The sequence below is a fragment of the Coccomyxa subellipsoidea genome, assembly GCF_000258705.1.
Source record: "Coccomyxa subellipsoidea C-169, whole genome shotgun sequence".
Lineage (NCBI taxonomy): Eukaryota > Viridiplantae > Chlorophyta > Trebouxiophyceae > Coccomyxaceae > Coccomyxa > Coccomyxa subellipsoidea.
The window spans coordinates 1,984,590-2,001,993 of record NW_005178037.1 but is presented as its reverse complement, the minus strand read 5'-3'; the positions used below and the strand labels follow the sequence as shown (position 1 = coordinate 2,001,993).

Below are 17,404 nucleotides of genomic sequence, written 5' to 3'. Positions count from 1 at the left end.
CTGAAGTAGCTATTTTTTCAGCGAGTTCTTAAGCATCGCGAGGATGTACCATACCTGTATATACATGTATAATTGTACAAATCTACCATGCATTACATTTTTCCTCACTGTCTAGCTGTTTGTATCACAAAGTTTGAACGCAGATGGCTCCAATCCAAGCTCTACTACACCTTATAAAACTCCCCCTGAGCGCTAAGCCTTACACCGCTGCCCCCGCACTCATTACGCCACCAGACTGACTAGCCACCACACTCACTAGCTATCAATTGACGATCCAAATCAAGTACCGGTCCCAACAGTGAGAACTTTGCAAAATCGTACCGAGAAGCACTCGAGCTAAGAAGAGCTCTCCTTGCTTGCCTAACGCTCACCCATCTAACAATCACATGGCTATAAAGCAGATGACGAACTCCAGACTGCATCATGTGCAAACGGTGCGCCACAACTCAAAGATCAGACTCAGAATTCTAGAATGCAGCGCTAATGTGGCTGAGTCAGCAGCTTCAGAGCATCGCTTAGGTACTTGACGGCACTAGGGACATCCTCAAAGCCCAGTGAGCTTGCTCCATACTTTGCCAGCCTGCATGCAGCTCACACCCCTTTCAGAATCGATAAAAAATCAGATGTACTCTTTCTTGAAGAGCACGCCAATCCAACATCACAAGCAATCACTCATAGAATTAAGTATTACCGTTGCAGACAGGATGTGTGCGAGTACCACAAAAGGGATCGCACTTGTGTGCCTCAGTGATCGCTGCCAGGCTGGGATTAAATCCTGCCGTGGGCTGTGGGACGGTTGCTGCTGGAACTGCAAAGCACACACTTCTCATCAGCGATCATGCAATGGCAGAGATTTTTTACACATTCCAGGCTCGGAAGTGGTTGAACTATACAGCTGCAGGGTGGAACGCACCATGGCTGACTGGGGGCGGGGATGGGATGGGAAGAGACTGCACCGGGGGAGGGCCTGCACCACCATAGAATCTTTTAATAATTGCTGCCATGAATTTCCAGCCACACTGCAGGTTCTCTGCTACCTTGTTTGCCTCAATAACCAAGCCTATCTCATCCTGCCCCGAAAACTGCATCAAACGTGCACTAGCACAGTCTCCCCGCCACCTGTTCTGGGCAGAGCTCCTTTTGGGGATGCACACGTGTCAGCATCACTGTGTTTCTGCATGGAAATGCCAGGCCTGGACGAGACAGGAGGGCGAATGTACAGGCTCCACATCGGCAGCAAATTTAGCAGTACAAGCTGTCTTCAACCTCTGTGAGTGTTTGTTGTGACCTCTTCCAAGGCCATCAGCTTTGGAATGGGATGCGCTTGACAGCAGAGGACGTCCCACATGACCGTTCTCCTCTGGATCTTCACTGCTCTCTTGCAAGCCTTCGGACCTCAATTGAGCAAGGACCAGTGGTGCGCACGTACTTATTCAGAAAATACACGGACTCGACCTTTTTCAGAGATGCACTGTGGCTGCCTGCCCGCAGATCTACCCTGCGTCTCCAGTAATGGAGCAGGGACCAGAGGGGAACGCCACCTGGCGTGGGAGGAGGCCGGGAGGCCGCGAAGGGCGCCTGCGGCCTGGGCGGCAGGCCGGGGGCGGGCGGCGGCGGCGGGGACGGCGGCGCAACCGGGCTGGCAGAGGCATCGCCGTCGACTGAAGGGGACACGGCCGCTATGGAGGGCGGCGTTGAGGCCGGCATGAGCGGCGAGCGCGGCTCCTTCAGCCGCTCCAGATGCGTGTCCATCACCTCCCGCTGCTCCCCGTCCTCGTCGCAGGTGATTGTGTACGTCGGGCGCCTGCGGCCATGCACAGGAGAATGACAGGTCAGGCCCAGTGAAGTCTGCAAGTGGTCTGCAACACTGTCTTTGGCATGCTATCAGCATGTAGGCCCAGGCAAGAGCTCTGCAGTCCGGCTGTAAGGCATCCAACTGTCAAGCTGTCTGAAGAAGTATTTGGGTGGCGGCCGTCACATTGAGCTCAACAAATACCTGTCTGCTGACAACATGATGAGCTGAGAAATGCAGACGCGCCCATCAAAATATAATGGTGCAGAGCCTCGTCTGACCGCACCAGTGGGAGGCATTGAGTTCGCCGACGCTGGCGTCCATGAGGGATCCGTCGGGGGCGTGGTACACCACACGCTGCCCTGGCTCGTACTCGGGCGCAAGCTGTGCCTCGTCTGCTGCCACTATCTCCGCACTCAGTGCCACCATGTATTGGCAGCCCTCCGGTCCTGCACCAATAACAACACCTTCACCAACAAACTTGGGCTCGCCGGTGCTTGAGCTTTCATGGCATCAAGGTTCTGGACTTTCTGAGTGGCTCTCCACCTAGGATGCCCATAGGTGGATAAGGGCAGCGTTTGCCTCTTCCCTTGAGGTGCTTCGAGACAGACACCTCTCCCTGCATGTGCAGCTTGATAATTCTGATGCTATACTGCTGTAACAAGCAGGTGCAACTGGGCTGCGCGCACACGAGACTCGCGCAGGCCTGAAGATGGCTGAGGCTCGAGGGACACAGAGCAGCACCTTCTCGGGTGACTCTGGCGACGGTGCCCTTGACGCCGCCTCCCTGGCCACTCGCGCTGTAGATGACCTTGCTCCCCGGCTGGAAGCGGGGCGCTGTGCTGTGGCTGCTGGGGGTTCCCGTGAAAGCCGGCGGTGGCATGGGCGGGGGACCTGGCGGGGTGGGCGGTGCAGGGTTGGTTCCACTCGGGGCTGCGTTTGTGTGCGGAACCGACAGGCTGCCTGCAGCATCATGCCATGCCAGGCATTTCAGCCAGTTGCGCATGTCGCATGAAGAACGAGCAGCGCATGGGGATACTCCCAGTGCTGCTTGCCCACAGACATAAAGGTCTCCACGATCAGGCTGTTGGTATAGCAAGTACAGCACAAACCTCCCAGGAAGGCATGCAGGGAAGGCATGTAAGCTTTAAAGGCTTTGGAGGTGTCCTGCCTGGTACGGCCGGCAGGCCCAGATCGTCCAGGAGGTCGGCCTCCGCCTTGAGGTCTGCTTCTGCTTTGGCGTCAGCCGAGTCGGCGGGGGGTCCGGCGGCGGGGGTGCGCCCCTCACGCAGGGCCTTGCGGATGTCGGCCGCCTTCCAGGCCGCGTAGCGCTGCATGTCCACCAGGTCCGGCGACAGCTCGCCCCACTGCCGCAGGATCTGCATGTTGCACCCAAAGCTGTAGCCGTTGCTTTCGCTGACAGCACTCGGACCATACTTTAGTTGCCCCGCTGGCTCTGCGGCAGGCCACTAAGCACCATGCTGCCCAAGGTAATGGCTCCGCTGACATATCCATCAGCCGCATCAAGATCTCAATTACATTGGCCCATGATGCTGGTTTCGATGGGAGCATGGATGCAGTGTGTGCAGCTTGGCAGAGCTGTGGAGGGCGCACCTCAATGAAGACACTGGCAGCATAGTAGGTGGTGGCCGTGCCCTTGTCTGCCCGGCCGGCGCGGTCCGCTTTGTCTGCGCGATTGAACACCTTCACAGCAAAGTTCTCGCAGTACTGCTGGTCGTCCGGCCCGGCACTGATGGCCGGCTTGTCCTTCTCCAGTTTCGCCAGCAGAGCTCCCAGCACGCCATCTATCTGCGGGCTGCGGTTTTCCAGGACAAGGCCCTGCATGGGAAGTATTAATCGGGAGGTGCCACAGATCACAAACTTGTGAAAGCATCTGCACCGAGCGTCTTGTTGCATTGCATATCGAGCACTACAGGCACCCTACCTGTTCAACTGCATACATCCTGCAGTAGTACGCCACCTTTGGCTCCACCGTTGCGACCTCATCAGCCCTCTGCGAAGCACCAGACAACGAAGGACATCTTCAACTGGGAGCGTATCAAAGAGAGGAGAATGCTTCATACACTGGTGCGATCTTACCTGCAGAAAAGGCAGGATTGCCTTCTTCTGCTCTTCTGTTGACCCCATTCTCTCAGCAAGAAGGACACCTTCTCCCCAATGAACGCTTCTCAAGACCACTCCCAAAGCAGAATCGCAGCCCCTAGGATTCAATTCAAGTATTTTGATGAGTTTGAAATTTAGTACTCACGATGTAAAGCTGGAGAATCACTTCTCTTCCAGTCCAATGAATGCAACAGAGGAAACTGCCCACCGCTGCTGATCAGCTACCGCGCAGATCCCACGGTCAGAGGAAGGACGGGCCGCGGTTGGAGCATGCCAGAGAACAGATTGCTGGAGTACCATTAATTAGATGTTATGGTCCTTAAAGATGGGAAGAACAAAAATCGAAAAGGTGTTCTGCTGCAGATTTTATGATGAGGTGCCTGCACGTTGGGAGTGCTTGAAATTTTGATGGAGCCTATCAATGGAAATCTGTAACTTTATAGTATAGAAGCTGTCAATCGGTGTAGATTCTGTTACCCCCTGCAATCATGGCCCCCAAACACAAGGAACCAGCGCGAGGTGCCCTAGCAGGTACGCAGATGATGGCTTCGATGGTGCTTTGCTTCTTGGTGATTAAATTGCTTAAGCTGTACACATCCAACACGTCAAAATATTCGAAACGAATTGGGCGTTGCAGGCATGAAGGCAGACGTTGACAGAGCAAAGCAGGCTGCACTCCTTGGAGAGGACTACAACCCTGCAATTCCAGGAGTTGGCGCTGCGTGGTCTCACAACTTTCTGAATCAGGTACGTTCAGTGCGTTGCCCATGTTACAGTGCAGAGCACTCATGCATCCAGTGCAAAGAATGCTTGGCAGCAGGGAAGAGCTGAGGTTCTGTTTTGCCGCAGAAACCGTGGCATCCGCTCAATTACAGGAATCAATTGAAGGTGTACGAAGCGCAGCAACAAGCCGAGTCAGATGCCAAGGCAAAAGCGGTTGGAAAGGTACATGCCCTGTGTCAGCTGCGCATCAGTGCAAAGAGCGAGCATGTGTTCGCTCACATGTATCCCAGGATAAGCGTGCATGACATGAATTATGCATGATGCACACCTGATCTCTGCTGCAGGCAGAATTCGACGCTGAGCAAGAGTATTTGAAAACTCTCAGCTACTTGAGCGCAGAGGACCAGCAGAAGTATAGGGATCGGCAGGGTGTGTCCTTCATGTATCAGAAGCCGCCAGGCTACGACGCTGCCATGAGCAAAGCCGCTGAACAGGTGCCACATCAACCCACTAGCATTCTGCCCTCTTGATGCTACATAACACCTGCTTGGTCCATGATCTCTCGAGCTTTTAGTGGTCACAAAAGCAGCGCGTATGAGCCGGTGGTGGGGTGAAGCGCAGAATGCGGAAGCAGAGAAGAGTGAGGCCGCTGCAGAGGCGCCTCAGCAGGAAGCTCCCAGCCAGCAGGAGGGCCGCAGGGAACGCCCCCAAGCTGGCCTGCCCAAGGAATATGTCGCCAACATGCTGGGCGCTATTAGCGCCCTCCACCAGCATGAGAAGTGAGACCCCATCTTCTCCATGCGCAGATGGAGACATCGTATATTCTGATGGCCATGCAGGCAACTCCTGCAGTCCAAGAGTCATACTCACCAAAGGTCATGCAGGCAGCCTCTGCACTCACAGAATCGCTACTCGTTGATGGCCATGCAAACAACATTGTGGTTGTTGGATGAAGTACATGTGCATGTGGGGCGGCGGCTGCTTCACAGCCTCAGCAGTGCCTGCCGGGGTGCTGAGGATTGTCTGGGTGTGGGTGCAGGTATGAGGTGAGGCATGTCTCTGGAGGGGGCCAGCGCAGCCCGCCAAGAGGGGGGTTTGACATCACAGCCTCTAACCAGCAGCTCCTTGTGGATGAGCCCGATGAGGACATCATGGTGCCAGGTGCATCAGGTAGAGAAACATGCTTCTGACCGGTCGTTTTGCGCATCACTGGTATCAGAGTGTGCTGGCGCTTAGTGGCACTGTCAGCTCCTCAATGCATGTCTGAAGAATTCCGACGCGGGGTATGCAATGCAGGGCTCGATGCAGAAAGCAGTGACAGCAGCGACTCTGAGCAGCACAGAAAGCGCAAAAAGGTGATTATCTGCTGTGCTGGCTTGTCTTGTTTTGCTTTAGTGCTAATAAGACTTGCTGACTTTGCAGCTAACAAGCATAACTCTGGCATTGTCATCTGCAGCTGAAGCAAGCGGAGGCATATCTGAAGGCAGCCGGGATTGACCACCCGTTCAAGAGCTCAGGGAAGAAGGATAAGAAGAAGAAATTGTCAAAGAAATATAAGAAAGACAAGAAGAGCAGAAAGGACAGGTAACACGGTGCCCTTGCGCTCGGTTTCGAGCTGAAAAATGAGTTGCAATGCATTTTATCTTTGGACACTGCACTGTGTTGGAGCTCCTCTCAAATGATACCTTTTGTATCTACACGCCCAGCTCACACATGCTCGTAATCATGTGATCATGATTAGGGTTGCAGACTTGCTTTCGCAATGTCACAAGGGGTAAAAAATTGCAAAGTGTGCCTGGAAGCGCCTATATCAATTAGCCGCATGTGCACTGTTGGTCATAGTCAGCAATCAATACATGTAATGGATGGCATCTTTCAGGCTCTGAATCTATGCGTCGCAATTGCCTTCTTTGACATCCCCTGGACTGAAGACCGCCCGACAGTTTGTAACTGGTCCTGGAAGACTGTTCATGCGAATGAAATCGCGCAGCTTCTGTAACGCTGCAGCGCTGGACTCTGCAGACTCCCAGTCCTCGGCTGTCAATGGGAACACATGCCAGCCCATGTCGTCGAGTTGGCGGTGCTTCATGATGCTGGGGCCGAGCCTGCGCTTGGCATTCCTTGCAAAGTGGGTGGGCCCATCTATCTCCACAGCAATGCGCAGCTCGGGAATGGCTATGTCCACGGCATATCCGGTGGACACATCTTCATATATGTGCTCCAAACCCATGCCCTTCAAGGCCCTGCATGTCTCTGCATGCTGCGCCGACATCTGCGCATGCATCGCTCTCTGTTCAGATGTCTATCATAATCTCTTGCCCAAGGTGGGGTTTCCTGAGGAAACTTTTCTCGCTACAATCTTGCTAAGGAATGCCAAAATTTGCTGATCTGCTAAATTATAGACAGCTGAGATGGCTTCGTCAGATGGCAAGACTAAAGGAAGACAGGCTGCCAAAAACAGCTGCTATCTGGAGTTATGAAAGGATCTGGGAGAGAAGGCAGGCCTGTCAAATCCTGGAATGATTGCCTTAGGGACCTGGTTTTCATTGGATTCATATCGCCATTGGTGGAGAAAGTGCCAAGATAGGGAAGACTGGAGAGCGATTATTGAGAGGTTGCTGCAACACACCTAGCCGTGAGGGCTGGGTAGATATATCCTAAAAAATAATAATGACAACCTCGCAAAATAATGTGCAACCCGCGCCCTCTGGAATCCTAGACATGCTGAGTCATGAGTTTGCAGGCAGAAAGAAGTCCAGTCCAGGGCAGTGGCGCACATGGAAGTCCGTGGTCCGCAGGTCATGCTTCCAACACCTGTCAGCCTTCTCAAGTATCTGTGCATGGACATCCGTGCCCAAGAGGAGATCCTCCTTCCCTCTGAACTCCATCTTTATCTGCAGTCACAGCATGGGATGAGGCGCCATGTACTGAATATAGCCATCAGACTGACTGTTGTGAAACCAGCGCACCTGACAGAGCTGACATGCTATGGCGTCCTTCATGGGGGTCGCAGGCAATTCCCTAGTGCCAAGCTCCCTCCACAAGGACTTGAAGACTTCAGACTGCGTCTCTTGGAGCACGCACAGGCTCCAGCAAGCGGTGATCAGCTGGTGGGTCTCAAACTCGGCCACTGCGCAATACCCCATCTCATGAGTACTTGTTATACAGACTGATCCACAAGAAAGTGACGTAGCATCTTGGCCTCCTGGAGCAATGTCTCTGCAAGTGCTGGAGGACACAGCAACCACAATGACACCAAAGAAAGCAAGGTCACCTGTTGCAGGCAGACTGCAAAGCAAGGTCACATGTACATGGAAGCTGTTGCTTACCTTTCTTGGGTGGCAGCACCTCGCAGAATAGGCCTGGATTGTGGTCAAACTGAGCAAAGCTCCAGAGCAATCCCGTGAATTGATAATTTTTTTTTATTGTCTTGAGCCCACCGCGCTCGCGTACTGCTGCAGCGAGGTCTGCCAGTTTTGGCGTCCAGTGAGCGGCTGATGCAAGTGCCCATGTCACATCCAGCAGACCGCTCATAGTAAATTTTTGCTGCTGAAAATCCAAAACCTGTGAAAAGACAATTACACATCCAAATGTCATTCAGGGCAGTGCAAAGCAGTGCAGTGCAAGCTGGGAAAGCCAATGATAGCACTGAGATTATTAGACAATTGCAGAATCCTCCAACAAGACAAACAGCTGCATGTGAAGCGATCTGCAAGCAATCACCCACCTGCCGATGCTTCAGAGACGTCCAGAAAATTATGGATGATCAACAAAACAACCAATGCAGGTCATAGGTACTTAGGGACCAGGATGAGTGCAGCATACCTCCAACACTGCCTCCATCTCATCCTTGAAATAGGACCTTCCACCAAACGCTGCCAATGCCCAGAGCAGATCAGCTAAGCCTTGCGCTCCCAGGGCATCCACTGAGCCACCTGGGCCAGATAAAAAGTGGCATTTTATTGGCAAACTTTGGCAAATCTTCTTGGCAATTCCAACCGGCTACTGTATCCTCTGCGCTCTCGGGGACCTTCACGATGATGGCCTGCAAAGACAGAAGGTCACCTGCGAGCTTCACGGCACCAGAGGCATCAGTGGCAAGCCCAATCATTGCCAGCAGCTTCTTAGGTGTTGGCTGTCGAGCCTGCACAGCGCCAAGATTAAGGAAGTGCTTTAAATACACCCGTAAGTTTCATATGTCCAGAAGCAATGTAAAAGCCAAATTTGCCACAGGCTGATCACAGAAAGTAAGTGTGGGATTCTACTGGGTAATTATCAACCCACACCTTGGCAAACCGATCCGAGTCTCTCTTGATTCTCTTGGCAGCAGCTGCAAGTTTGCGGAAGTGCTGCACTGCTTGCCGCTGCACTGAAGGTGTCTCGCCCCTGGCTTTTGCAGGAAGAGCATTCTTCTCTGGGACGGAAAATGCCACTCTTGTGCTGAGTTTCGCCTTACTTGGGGTTACAACGATCCTGGCATGAACCGGGTATCCAGGACGAAATGAGCTTTTTCCGGTCACCTGAAAGTAAGAGTCCGTGGTACTGAGAAGAAAGATGATAAGAAACACAATGGTACGGTGCACCTTGTGGGTGCACATAACGTAGAGGCCACTGCTCACCAGCTATCATCCCACCTGGTGTCGGGAGAAGCATGAGGTCTTGAGAGCTGCATTGTACCCCTTACATACATTTAAATGTACATTCATGAAAGCAGGTCATCCTTTGCCGTCCTACGCAACCTGTGAAGGAAGCCATGACATTGACAAAACGCAGCACTTGGGTGACCTACAGCAAGCCAGACCCTCTTGTAATGAGTCATAGTACTCGTACCATCCCTTGATCCAGAAAATTAAGCTTCAGATCCAGGCCCAAAGGCAAAAACAGGCTTGCTTCTTACAGTTAGCTGCACGTGCCGGCAGCATGCCAGTTGTTTTCGAATTTCCTTGGCCCTTTCAATGCGCGATGGCAAATTTCGCCAGACGTGATGCACATTGACTTCAAAGTGACCGTTTCTGGATGTAGTTCGTGAGGTATATCTGGCAGAGGAAACGAGATGCTGAGGCGTGTCGTGAGAGTTTCAACTCAGGTTCTATCGTTCAGGCACCTCGGGTCCGTTCGACAAGATGCAAGATGCAATCTTAGTTACCAGATTCGAGCCCTATCTAGCTTGAGCAGCTCCTCAGATAGAGAAGGATCCTGGGGGAAGTGGGCATTTTGGCTAGGTCTTACAGGTGAAGCATATCCCCTTTCTGGATTTCTTGATTGAGATATGGCCCTAGCAAGTACATTCGTGTTCAATGATGGCTATTGATTCTGAGCAATCGATATAATAAGTCATTTATGGGGCTCGAAAGTGGTCCATGCTATTTTCAGCGTCAGCGGCAATCGCTGTCTATTGCTCGGCAGTCTGGTGCTGCCTGCTCAAGCATCCGCATTAACATTACTGGTGTCATCAGGGCTTGCCGTCGGTGGCACTATTGCCTCAGCGCCTGCAGCAAGCGCTTCAGAGCCTTTCCACTGCAAAGATAAGCCCACTATTGTCATTCTTGGGACTGGCTGGGGAGCAATTAGCTTCTTGAGAGCGCTCAAGCCCCTCCATAGTGCGTCTCGTCCCTTCTTGATTCACTATGACACTTGCCCGAACACGTTTGAGCTGGGTTTGGTGATCCATTCGTCAACACCACCTGTTCTGCTTTGCAGGTAACCAGTATAATGTGCAGATCGTGTCCCCCCGCAACTACTTCTTGTACACGTACGTCGCAACTGCCCCCAGCTTTCTGCTCCCTTGCAAACACATGTGGTCCAAGATGCTTGACAGCAAGCACTGAAACTTCTGTGTAAAACCTCACGCGCTGACGACGTGATGGAGCGCAGGCCCCTGCTGCCTGCATCTGCCACCGGCACAGTGGACACTCACTCCATAGTAGACCCCATTCGCAGCCACCTGGACGCCCGCTGCAACTACTACGAAGCAGAATGCTTAAACATCGATGCAAAGGTACCGCTGGTTTGCTCCATTCTGCAGAATGTTCCGCATCAATTGTGACATTGGCGCAGGTTCTTGCAACAGGAATGCTCTCAGCAGAGCGACTCATGTAAGTTTGGTGCCCTCAGGAGAAGATTCTGACATGCGGCTACACGAAGCCCTTCAGGGAAGCATCGGACGCGGGCCAAAAGGATCACACCTTCCAGATGAAGTATGATGTCCTCATTGTGGCGGTGAGTCATTCCGTTGGATAAGCAAATCCTTCATTACTTCCGCCTGTCACAGATCTAATGGCATAGTATCTACCTCTCTGTCAACAAAATACATCGTGAGCAGCTCAGTACCATCTGTGGCGTCACAGCATCCCTTGCGACATGCAGTCTGAGAGATGCATGCACGCGGGATTGAGCACTGTCTGTGCATGCATGCATGTGCCCAGATCGGCGCAGTGACCAACACGTTTGGCGTGCCGGGGGTGGACGAGAACTGCTTCTACATGAAGAGCGCAGAGGACGCCAAAGCGCTGCGAGAGCGCATAAATGCATGCTTCGAGCTGGCCAACCTGCCAGACACCACCGACGAGGAGCGCAAGCGCCTCCTCAGCTTTGTCATCGTGAGCTCCCTTTGTTGGAGTCAAGAGGAGTGTATTCCATTTATTTTGCTGTGACATGCGCTGACACTTGCCATGCGGTTTTCAAGGCCTTTTGGCTTTTATTGACTGAAGTGAGTACTTCTGGCAGGTGGGTGGAGGCCCGACAGGCACAGAGCTGGCAGCAGAGATGAACGATCTGGTGATAGCCCGATCCATTTCATACTGTGTGGGAAGTGGCCTTTCAATAGCAGGTCTCCATAGACACAGGGAGTAACACAGCCATTGTTTTGATATTCTGGCAGATACTTGTACAGATTCTTTGTGAGTACTTCTCTCCGAGAATGTTTCTGCGCCTCTCAATTGCTGCTCCACTCTCAAGGAATTTTAAGCTGGTGGCTGGGGGTGCAGATTTTGGAGGACATGTTGCGGTACTTCCCGCGCATAACCAGGAGCCAGGTGACAATAAAACAGATAGACAGCCATGACCACATCCTCAGCGCTTTTGACCGCACCATCGCTGAGTATGCCACCGAGCACTTCCGCCGCTCCGGCATCGACCTCGTTCTCGCCTGCCGGGTGCGCAGAATCCTCCTTTTCCTGCCAATAGCTCGGCAGTAGTACTGCTCCTTCAGTCCTGATTGCTTGAACAAGCTTCCGGAACCTGCAGACGCACTCCAGCCGAGAATTGCCTCGGTCACTACCCACGCAGCGAGATTTGCCCTATCATTTGGCAGTGCATGGCTCACCATGAACAGCCGGTGACCGGGGGAAGTTCTTGGCCTTGCACTTTGTCTTTGTCTCAGGATGAAGGAGACTGGGGGGATTATAACAATAGTGAAGGTGGGCATTGCATGCTGCTCAGGTGAAGGCAGTGGAGCCAGGGGCGGTAGTGGTGCAGAAGGGCAAGGAGACCGACCGCATTCCCTTTGGCACATGCATCTGGACCACAGGCATCCGCATGCACCCCCTAGCAGAGCGCCTTGCAGACGTGCGAACCTCACCATCCTTTCTTGTACTCGACTCCCCATACCAAATTTTATTGTAAAAGGATGAAAGAAGGGGTTTTGTGGGTATGCGCAGCACCTTTTGGCTGTGCAATCTTTTGATCCTGTGTGAAGATGCCCTGAGGCTGTCCGGACTGATGAGCTCCGGCCTTGCTGCAGCAATTGCAGGGGCAGGAGCACTGGCGCTCGTTGATGGTGGACAACAACCTGCGCGTGAAGGGCTCTGACAGTATTTTCGCACTTGGCGACGCCGCTACCATTGAGCAGGCATGAGCCCGCATCTTCTGCATAAACGCACTTTTCCTCGCAATGTGTCCAATCTGCAATCAACTTCGCGCAATGCCCAAGATCCCATGCAGTATCCCCAGCTTTGCCTTTGCATGGTTGCCAGCAATTCTGAGCCCTCGGGATGATATGCTTAAAATAGGCAGAAAGCAGGATGTGGTTGTTGATGTCTGCTGGATGGTGATGTGAGCAGGAGAGGGTGCTGCGGCATGCAGAGGAGCTGTTTGAGCAGGGTGATGCAAACCATGATGGCATGCTGTCCTCAGACGAACTGCAGCAGCTGCTCCTCCTGGTGGGGCTTTCTTCCCCTCCTCAGACCAGTCTCTTCCTTGCACCCTTACGTGCGTGCCAACCCTTTGGGCTGCATACCTGACTGCTGATGAGTACGGGATGGCATTCAGGCATGCACTCATGCATAATTCATCTGTGCACTCACACAATGCAGCAGCTCTGCTTTTCTCAGGCTGGGCCGCCCAGCTCAGGTGATGAGACCTGGAAGTTCAGGTCTGGTGTGTTTGCTCTTGCACAGAACGTGAAGAAGTATCCGCAGCTGGCGGAGATTGCGGCGCGCGTGCCCAAAAACACGGTGCTCTCCAAGGAGGCCTTCCTCAAACACCTGGAGGAGCTGGACAAGAGCCTGCGCTCCGTTCCCGCCACTGCCCAGGTGACCTCATCACTGAAGCTTCTCCCCTAAGGCCACAGCTGAGTAATATGTCGCCATTTGTTCAACCCTCAGTGTGTTGCCCTCATTCTACCTTGAGCTGCCTCTAAGATCAGCTGCTCATCTGTGGGAGGTTGATAAGAGCAGTGCTGGAACGATCAGTGTGGGTCTACTTCTCAGGGGAGGGCTGGAATCAGTGTTCCCTTTTTCATGTGATGTGTGCAGGCTGCACACCAGGAAGGCCACTACCTGGGCAAGCTTTTCAGAAAGTACAAGATTGATCCTGCAACCAAAGAAGGTGAGAACTTATCTCGTCTCTGCCTCGGTTCTTCTTGCCCCCAAGTTTTTCCTTGACACCATCCGCCTCAACACTTTTGGACCTGTGTACGGTATGAGGGTCTTGCCTGGATCTGGCGAGTCGAACAAGGGGAAGAATTTTGGTAGCCTCTTACGTGCAGCTTGTCTGCAGAAGGTACCTTCCCTCGGGCAGGAAAAGCATGTATTGATAACAAGAATATAAGGCTACCTTCTGCAAGAGTTGAAGGGTATCTTGTGGATGCACAGTGGTGCCAGAGGATGCACCGGAGTTTGAGTACAAGCCGCTGGGGACGATCGCCTACATAGGCCACGACAAGGCGGTGCTTGACCCGGGGCCGTCGGCGCCGTTTCTCCGCTACATTCGTGGCTGGCTCATGGGCCTCGGCTGGAAGTCCGCCGAGGTGTTCATGCAGATCTCCTACAAGAACATGTGCGCCCGCGCCCCTCCCGCTACTCAGCAGCATGCCGATTTTCTGCTAAACTAGTAACCTTGTTGGTGCCAGCTTCTAAGTGTGCATTGTGTGCTTGAATATGGAGATGTATTCGAGCTTAGCAGCCTGATTTGCAGTCAGGCCCAAATGCCTCGCATGACACTGCTGATTGGTGTCTGAATTGGTGCTTGAAGTAAAGATGCATATTTAGATAGGTGCATGTAAACGCAGAGCGCAAACAGCATGCTGAGCTTGCTCTGCACTGCAGGTGGCTGGTGTCCAGGGATTTCCTCAAGGCCAAGATCTTTGGCAGGGACATCTCAGATGTGTGAGCGATGGCACAAGGACCCGGATAAGAGCGCATCACTAATCAACGCAAAGGAACACCCCGAGTGTTTGGTGGCCTGCTCTTGGGAGGCCCAGAAGCAACGACCTGCCATGTGAATTGAGCGTGTTTGGTGTATATGCATGCATGTCAGCATGCTGCGCAGCTGCTTGGAAGAGTGGTGTGCATGTCTCATGTACGGTTATGCCGCGGCAGTGATTTGCCAGAATGCATGAAGTCTGGACACAGCACTAAAATTGGCCGGGCTGAGCGTGATTATGGCTGTGGATGGTGGAGTGAGAGAGTCCCTGTATATTTTTTAGGTACTTCGGCTTGAATTTTTCCAAGGGTTCTATTGGTTTAAGTTTGACAGTGCTTGTCTTTTATGGCTTAGTGAAGGAGCCATTGGGTGCAGTGTCGCAACGCTTGATCGGTACAGATTCATCAGTGATTGATACGGGTTGAGGTGTTATTTTGAGTCTGTCCGGCATGTAGGCTTGAGAAGGAGTGAATGGTGTTGTAAGCCCATATTTATAGCATATTCAAGAGCAACTCATCGCATTCAAGTTTCTCGACCATACATCCTTCTACAGCTATATCCAACCACTGAAATTTGAGCGGATCCTTTGGGCCGTTCTTGGACAAAGTGGTGGGTTTGCTAGGTTACAGTTCACTCGTTTATACAAAGCCCGATAGGGTTCATCAGGGAGTTCACCCTCTAGCTCAGGGGTTTCTATATCTACCTTTTAGGTTAGGGTCGCTAAACTGCAAGAGAAAGAGCCGCCTCTCTGCTACTACGAGATCACAGATTTGTTCAGCAGGACTTTTGTGGGGGAGAAGCTTGGCGTCATGGGTGAGAATCATTCTACATTGATGCGCCTGTGACTGCTGTGCATGTGGACCTGCGTGGCATCGATGCAGTCCTTGCTACATCTTAGTTGCAGGCACTGATGCATTGTTGCACGATCTGTCCGGTCTCTTATCTCAGACGATTGATACAGAAACATACTCAAGCATTCATCGAAAGCTTGTCCTTTCCTGCTTGAAAATGCTGCCTGATGTGAAAGCTTTTGCTCTGCAGGTATTTCCCGTGACTCTCTCCATAAGAGGCGCCTGACAGGCGGCAAGCAAAAGACATGGCGCAAGAAGAGGAAGTAAGCCTTCTTCCGGACAGCCACACGTATTTGGTCTGGGGGCCACACCAGCTCTTGTGACAACGATCGAGGGAAAGGTTCTCAGTTATTTTTCTGATGTGCAGATTCGAATTGGGACGTCAGCCTGCAAACACAAAGCTGTCATCTAATGTGACGGTGAGGAGGGTGCGAGTTCGTGGAGGAAACTTCAAGTTCCGCGCTCTGCGCCTGGACTCTGGCAACTTCTCCTGGGGCTCAGAGGTGAGCCCTGCAGCTGCTCATCCGTTTTAAGCCGCAACACGTGAATCTAATGAGCCAGCTGCAATGAGATTTGGATAGCTTTCATGTGCTGGTGACAAAAACTGCCATAGCTCTTGGCCTCTACATGACAAAGTGTGTATGGTGTGGTGCAGGCTGTGACCAGGAAGACTCGTGTCTTGGACGTCGTGTACAACGCCTCCAACAACGAGCTGGTAAGCCTTCACAGCCTAGCGTGCGCATACCTTCCTTTCCAGTTGGCTGCTGCTTGCTTTATGTGTTCCCCAAAGCACCATACTCTTGGGGTGAGGAGTGCCCTGAGCTGACCGAGAGTTATATTGAACAGCCTGCGATGTGACAATGGAGGCCTTTTGTGTTGCCCTGTAGATACGATTGGCCCCGTGCCCAACTCCTGTCTCCTTTGCCGGTTTTCTGACAGATCCACCCTAAAAAATAAATACCATGAGCGCTGATGTAGGTGCTGGCATGTGTGTGCAGGTGCGGACGCAGACGCTGGTGAAGAGCGCGATCGTGCAGGTGGACGCGACGCCCTTCAAGCAGTTCTACACGCAGCACTACGGCGTGGAAGCCGGCCTCAAGAAGAAGTCCGGCGCTGCGGCCGCGGCTGAGGAGGAGAAGAAGGCGGGTGAGGAGGCCAAGAAGACCTCCAACCACGTCGACCGCAAGCTGAAGCTGCGCAACCAGAACCACAAGCTCGACGAGGTGCGCGCCGCTCCTGTCTCGTGCATCACCTTGTACTTGACATGGCAGGACCCTGAAAGAGCCTTGGAAATAGGATGCTGGCAGCCTTTGCCTGTGGTCTAGACCTACAGGGATGGCTGATGGCAGCGCTCAACGATCACATCATCATGTGATATACAAATTGACGCCTGTTTTATTGCAACCGATATCTGTGATGTTCAACATGATGATGCACCATCCAAAGGGATGGATCAGGGGCGGATGACCCAGATCAGTAGAGTGCATGAGAAAGGAGAATTCCAAAGCATATTGCTGTTGTGCACTGCAGGTGTTGGACGCCCAGTTTGCTGGCGGTCGGCTGCTGGCAGCCATCTCTTCGCGGCCGGGGCAGTGTGGCCGTGTCGACGGCTACATCCTGGAGGGCAAGGAGCTGGAGTTCTACCAGCGCAAGCTGCAGAAGAAGAAGTCCAAGTAGGCCGGCGTTCCTGCCACAAGCTGGGCCTTCAACAATTGCAATTCTATTGTGTACCGTGTTCTGCAGCGCTGCCTCTGTGTGCAGTGCAATGCAGCAAGCAGTGACCAGTGCTTGGTTACCTTTGTCACGACTAAGTGATATGTCGAGACTGCTAGCATAATGGCTTGTAAAATTTGAGGTCCTGGAATGAACGATTACTGAGGCCATTCGTTTCTGTCGTTACTCACTAAAGATTCCTCTGTAAATGCTCTGGAATCCTTCACCAGGGAAAGAGAGGATCAAGATTGTTTGCACGCCTCTCTTGAACCATCACACCGGCACCTAAACAATTCCAGCAAGCCAGATAAACGCAAAGCTGCAGCCCAGTGATCACTCATGAGACCGCAGAAAGCATCACATGTACATGTATTTATCGCGGTGTTAGTCACGTCGGTTTAGTCACCATTGGTCAAGTCTTGAGCCTCTGTCTGATTTCTGGCAACATGAAGGCAAGCACAGCACATGCACATTGCTGTTCTGGATAAGGCAGTCGTTCTGATCGTTCCAACACCAAAACAGGAGGCAAAAATACTCTACAATTTATTTCCAGGCATAC

General features: G+C 52.6%; 5 protein-coding genes across 5 annotated transcripts; 3 read left to right on the top strand and 2 right to left on the bottom strand.

The window, feature by feature from the left end:
* Window positions 1–74: 74 nt before the first annotated feature.
* COCSUDRAFT_47204 (DUF605-domain-containing protein) lies at window positions 75–4,089 on the bottom strand. Its single transcript, XM_005648732.1, has 10 exons — window positions 3,893–4,089; window positions 3,738–3,806; window positions 3,407–3,631; window positions 2,901–3,171; window positions 2,537–2,755; window positions 2,079–2,241; window positions 1,542–1,804; window positions 914–967; window positions 736–808; window positions 75–580 (listed from the first exon to the last, which is right to left on the bottom strand). The coding sequence occupies exons 1-10, from the start codon at window positions 3,938–3,940 to the stop codon at window positions 481–483; spliced, it is 1,485 nt and encodes a 494-aa protein (XP_005648789.1). The 5' UTR covers window positions 3,941–4,089; the 3' UTR covers window positions 75–480.
* A 158-nt stretch (window positions 4,090–4,247) lies between these two features.
* COCSUDRAFT_47203 (hypothetical protein) lies at window positions 4,248–7,638 on the top strand. The gene is made up of 10 exons (XM_005648731.1): window positions 4,248–4,447; window positions 4,554–4,663; window positions 4,766–4,861; window positions 4,984–5,133; window positions 5,261–5,418; window positions 5,679–5,809; window positions 5,936–5,994; window positions 6,096–6,911; window positions 7,417–7,533; window positions 7,609–7,638. Exons 1-8 carry the CDS (start codon window positions 4,405–4,407, stop codon window positions 6,225–6,227), a joined length of 879 nt encoding a protein of 292 aa, XP_005648788.1. The 5' UTR covers window positions 4,248–4,404; the 3' UTR covers window positions 6,228–6,911; window positions 7,417–7,533; window positions 7,609–7,638.
* COCSUDRAFT_83686 (hypothetical protein) lies at window positions 6,528–9,345 on the bottom strand (the record flags this gene model as incomplete). The annotated part of the gene is made up of 8 exons (XM_005648869.1): window positions 6,528–6,911; window positions 7,417–7,533; window positions 7,609–7,769; window positions 7,969–8,203; window positions 8,465–8,574; window positions 8,705–8,783; window positions 8,926–9,159; window positions 9,274–9,345. 8 exons carry the CDS (start codon window positions 9,343–9,345, stop codon window positions 6,528–6,530), a joined length of 1,392 nt encoding a protein of 463 aa, XP_005648926.1.
* On the top strand, window positions 9,141–14,248 carry COCSUDRAFT_36339 (FAD/NAD(P)-binding domain-containing protein; the record flags this gene model as incomplete). Its single annotated transcript, XM_005648730.1, has 15 exons — window positions 9,141–9,165; window positions 10,147–10,239; window positions 10,340–10,391; window positions 10,514–10,637; window positions 10,754–10,858; window positions 11,065–11,238; window positions 11,366–11,422; window positions 11,626–11,793; window positions 12,080–12,205; window positions 12,390–12,488; window positions 12,700–12,798; window positions 13,036–13,170; window positions 13,393–13,465; window positions 13,732–13,915; window positions 14,185–14,248. 15 exons carry the CDS (start codon window positions 9,141–9,143, stop codon window positions 14,246–14,248), a joined length of 1,578 nt encoding a protein of 525 aa, XP_005648787.1.
* Window positions 14,249–15,059: 811 nt separating this feature from the next.
* COCSUDRAFT_28713 (40S ribosomal protein S8) lies at window positions 15,060–16,809 on the top strand (the record flags this gene model as incomplete). Its single annotated transcript, XM_005648729.1, has 6 exons — window positions 15,060–15,094; window positions 15,323–15,395; window positions 15,500–15,635; window positions 15,788–15,847; window positions 16,131–16,355; window positions 16,663–16,809. The coding sequence occupies exons 1-6, from the start codon at window positions 15,091–15,093 to the stop codon at window positions 16,807–16,809; spliced, it is 645 nt and encodes a 214-aa protein (XP_005648786.1). The 5' UTR covers window positions 15,060–15,090.
* Window positions 16,810–17,404: the final 595 nt, after the last annotated feature.

Bases quoted from the DNA above. Each gene is read 5' to 3' on its own strand.
- COCSUDRAFT_47204 (XM_005648732.1), bottom strand. From the start codon at position 3,940: ATGGGGTCAACAGAAGAGCAGAAGAAGGCAATCCTGCCTTTTCTGCAG. The intron at 1,805-2,078 runs GTGCGGTCAGAC...GCATGGCCGCAG, and splicing joins GAACTCAATGCCTCCCACTG to GCGCCCGACGTACACAATCA. The intron at 581-735 runs GTGCGATCCCTT...AGCTGCATGCAG, and splicing joins GCGATCACTGAGGCACACAA to GCTGGCAAAGTATGGAGCAA.
- COCSUDRAFT_47203 (XM_005648731.1), top strand. From the start codon at position 4,405: ATGGCCCCCAAACACAAGGAACCAGCGCGAGGTGCCCTAGCAG. The intron at 4,664-4,765 runs GTACGTTCAGTG...GTTTTGCCGCAG, and splicing joins CTCACAACTTTCTGAATCAG to AAACCGTGGCATCCGCTCAA. The intron at 4,862-4,983 runs GTACATGCCCTG...TCTCTGCTGCAG, and splicing joins AGGCAAAAGCGGTTGGAAAG to GCAGAATTCGACGCTGAGCA.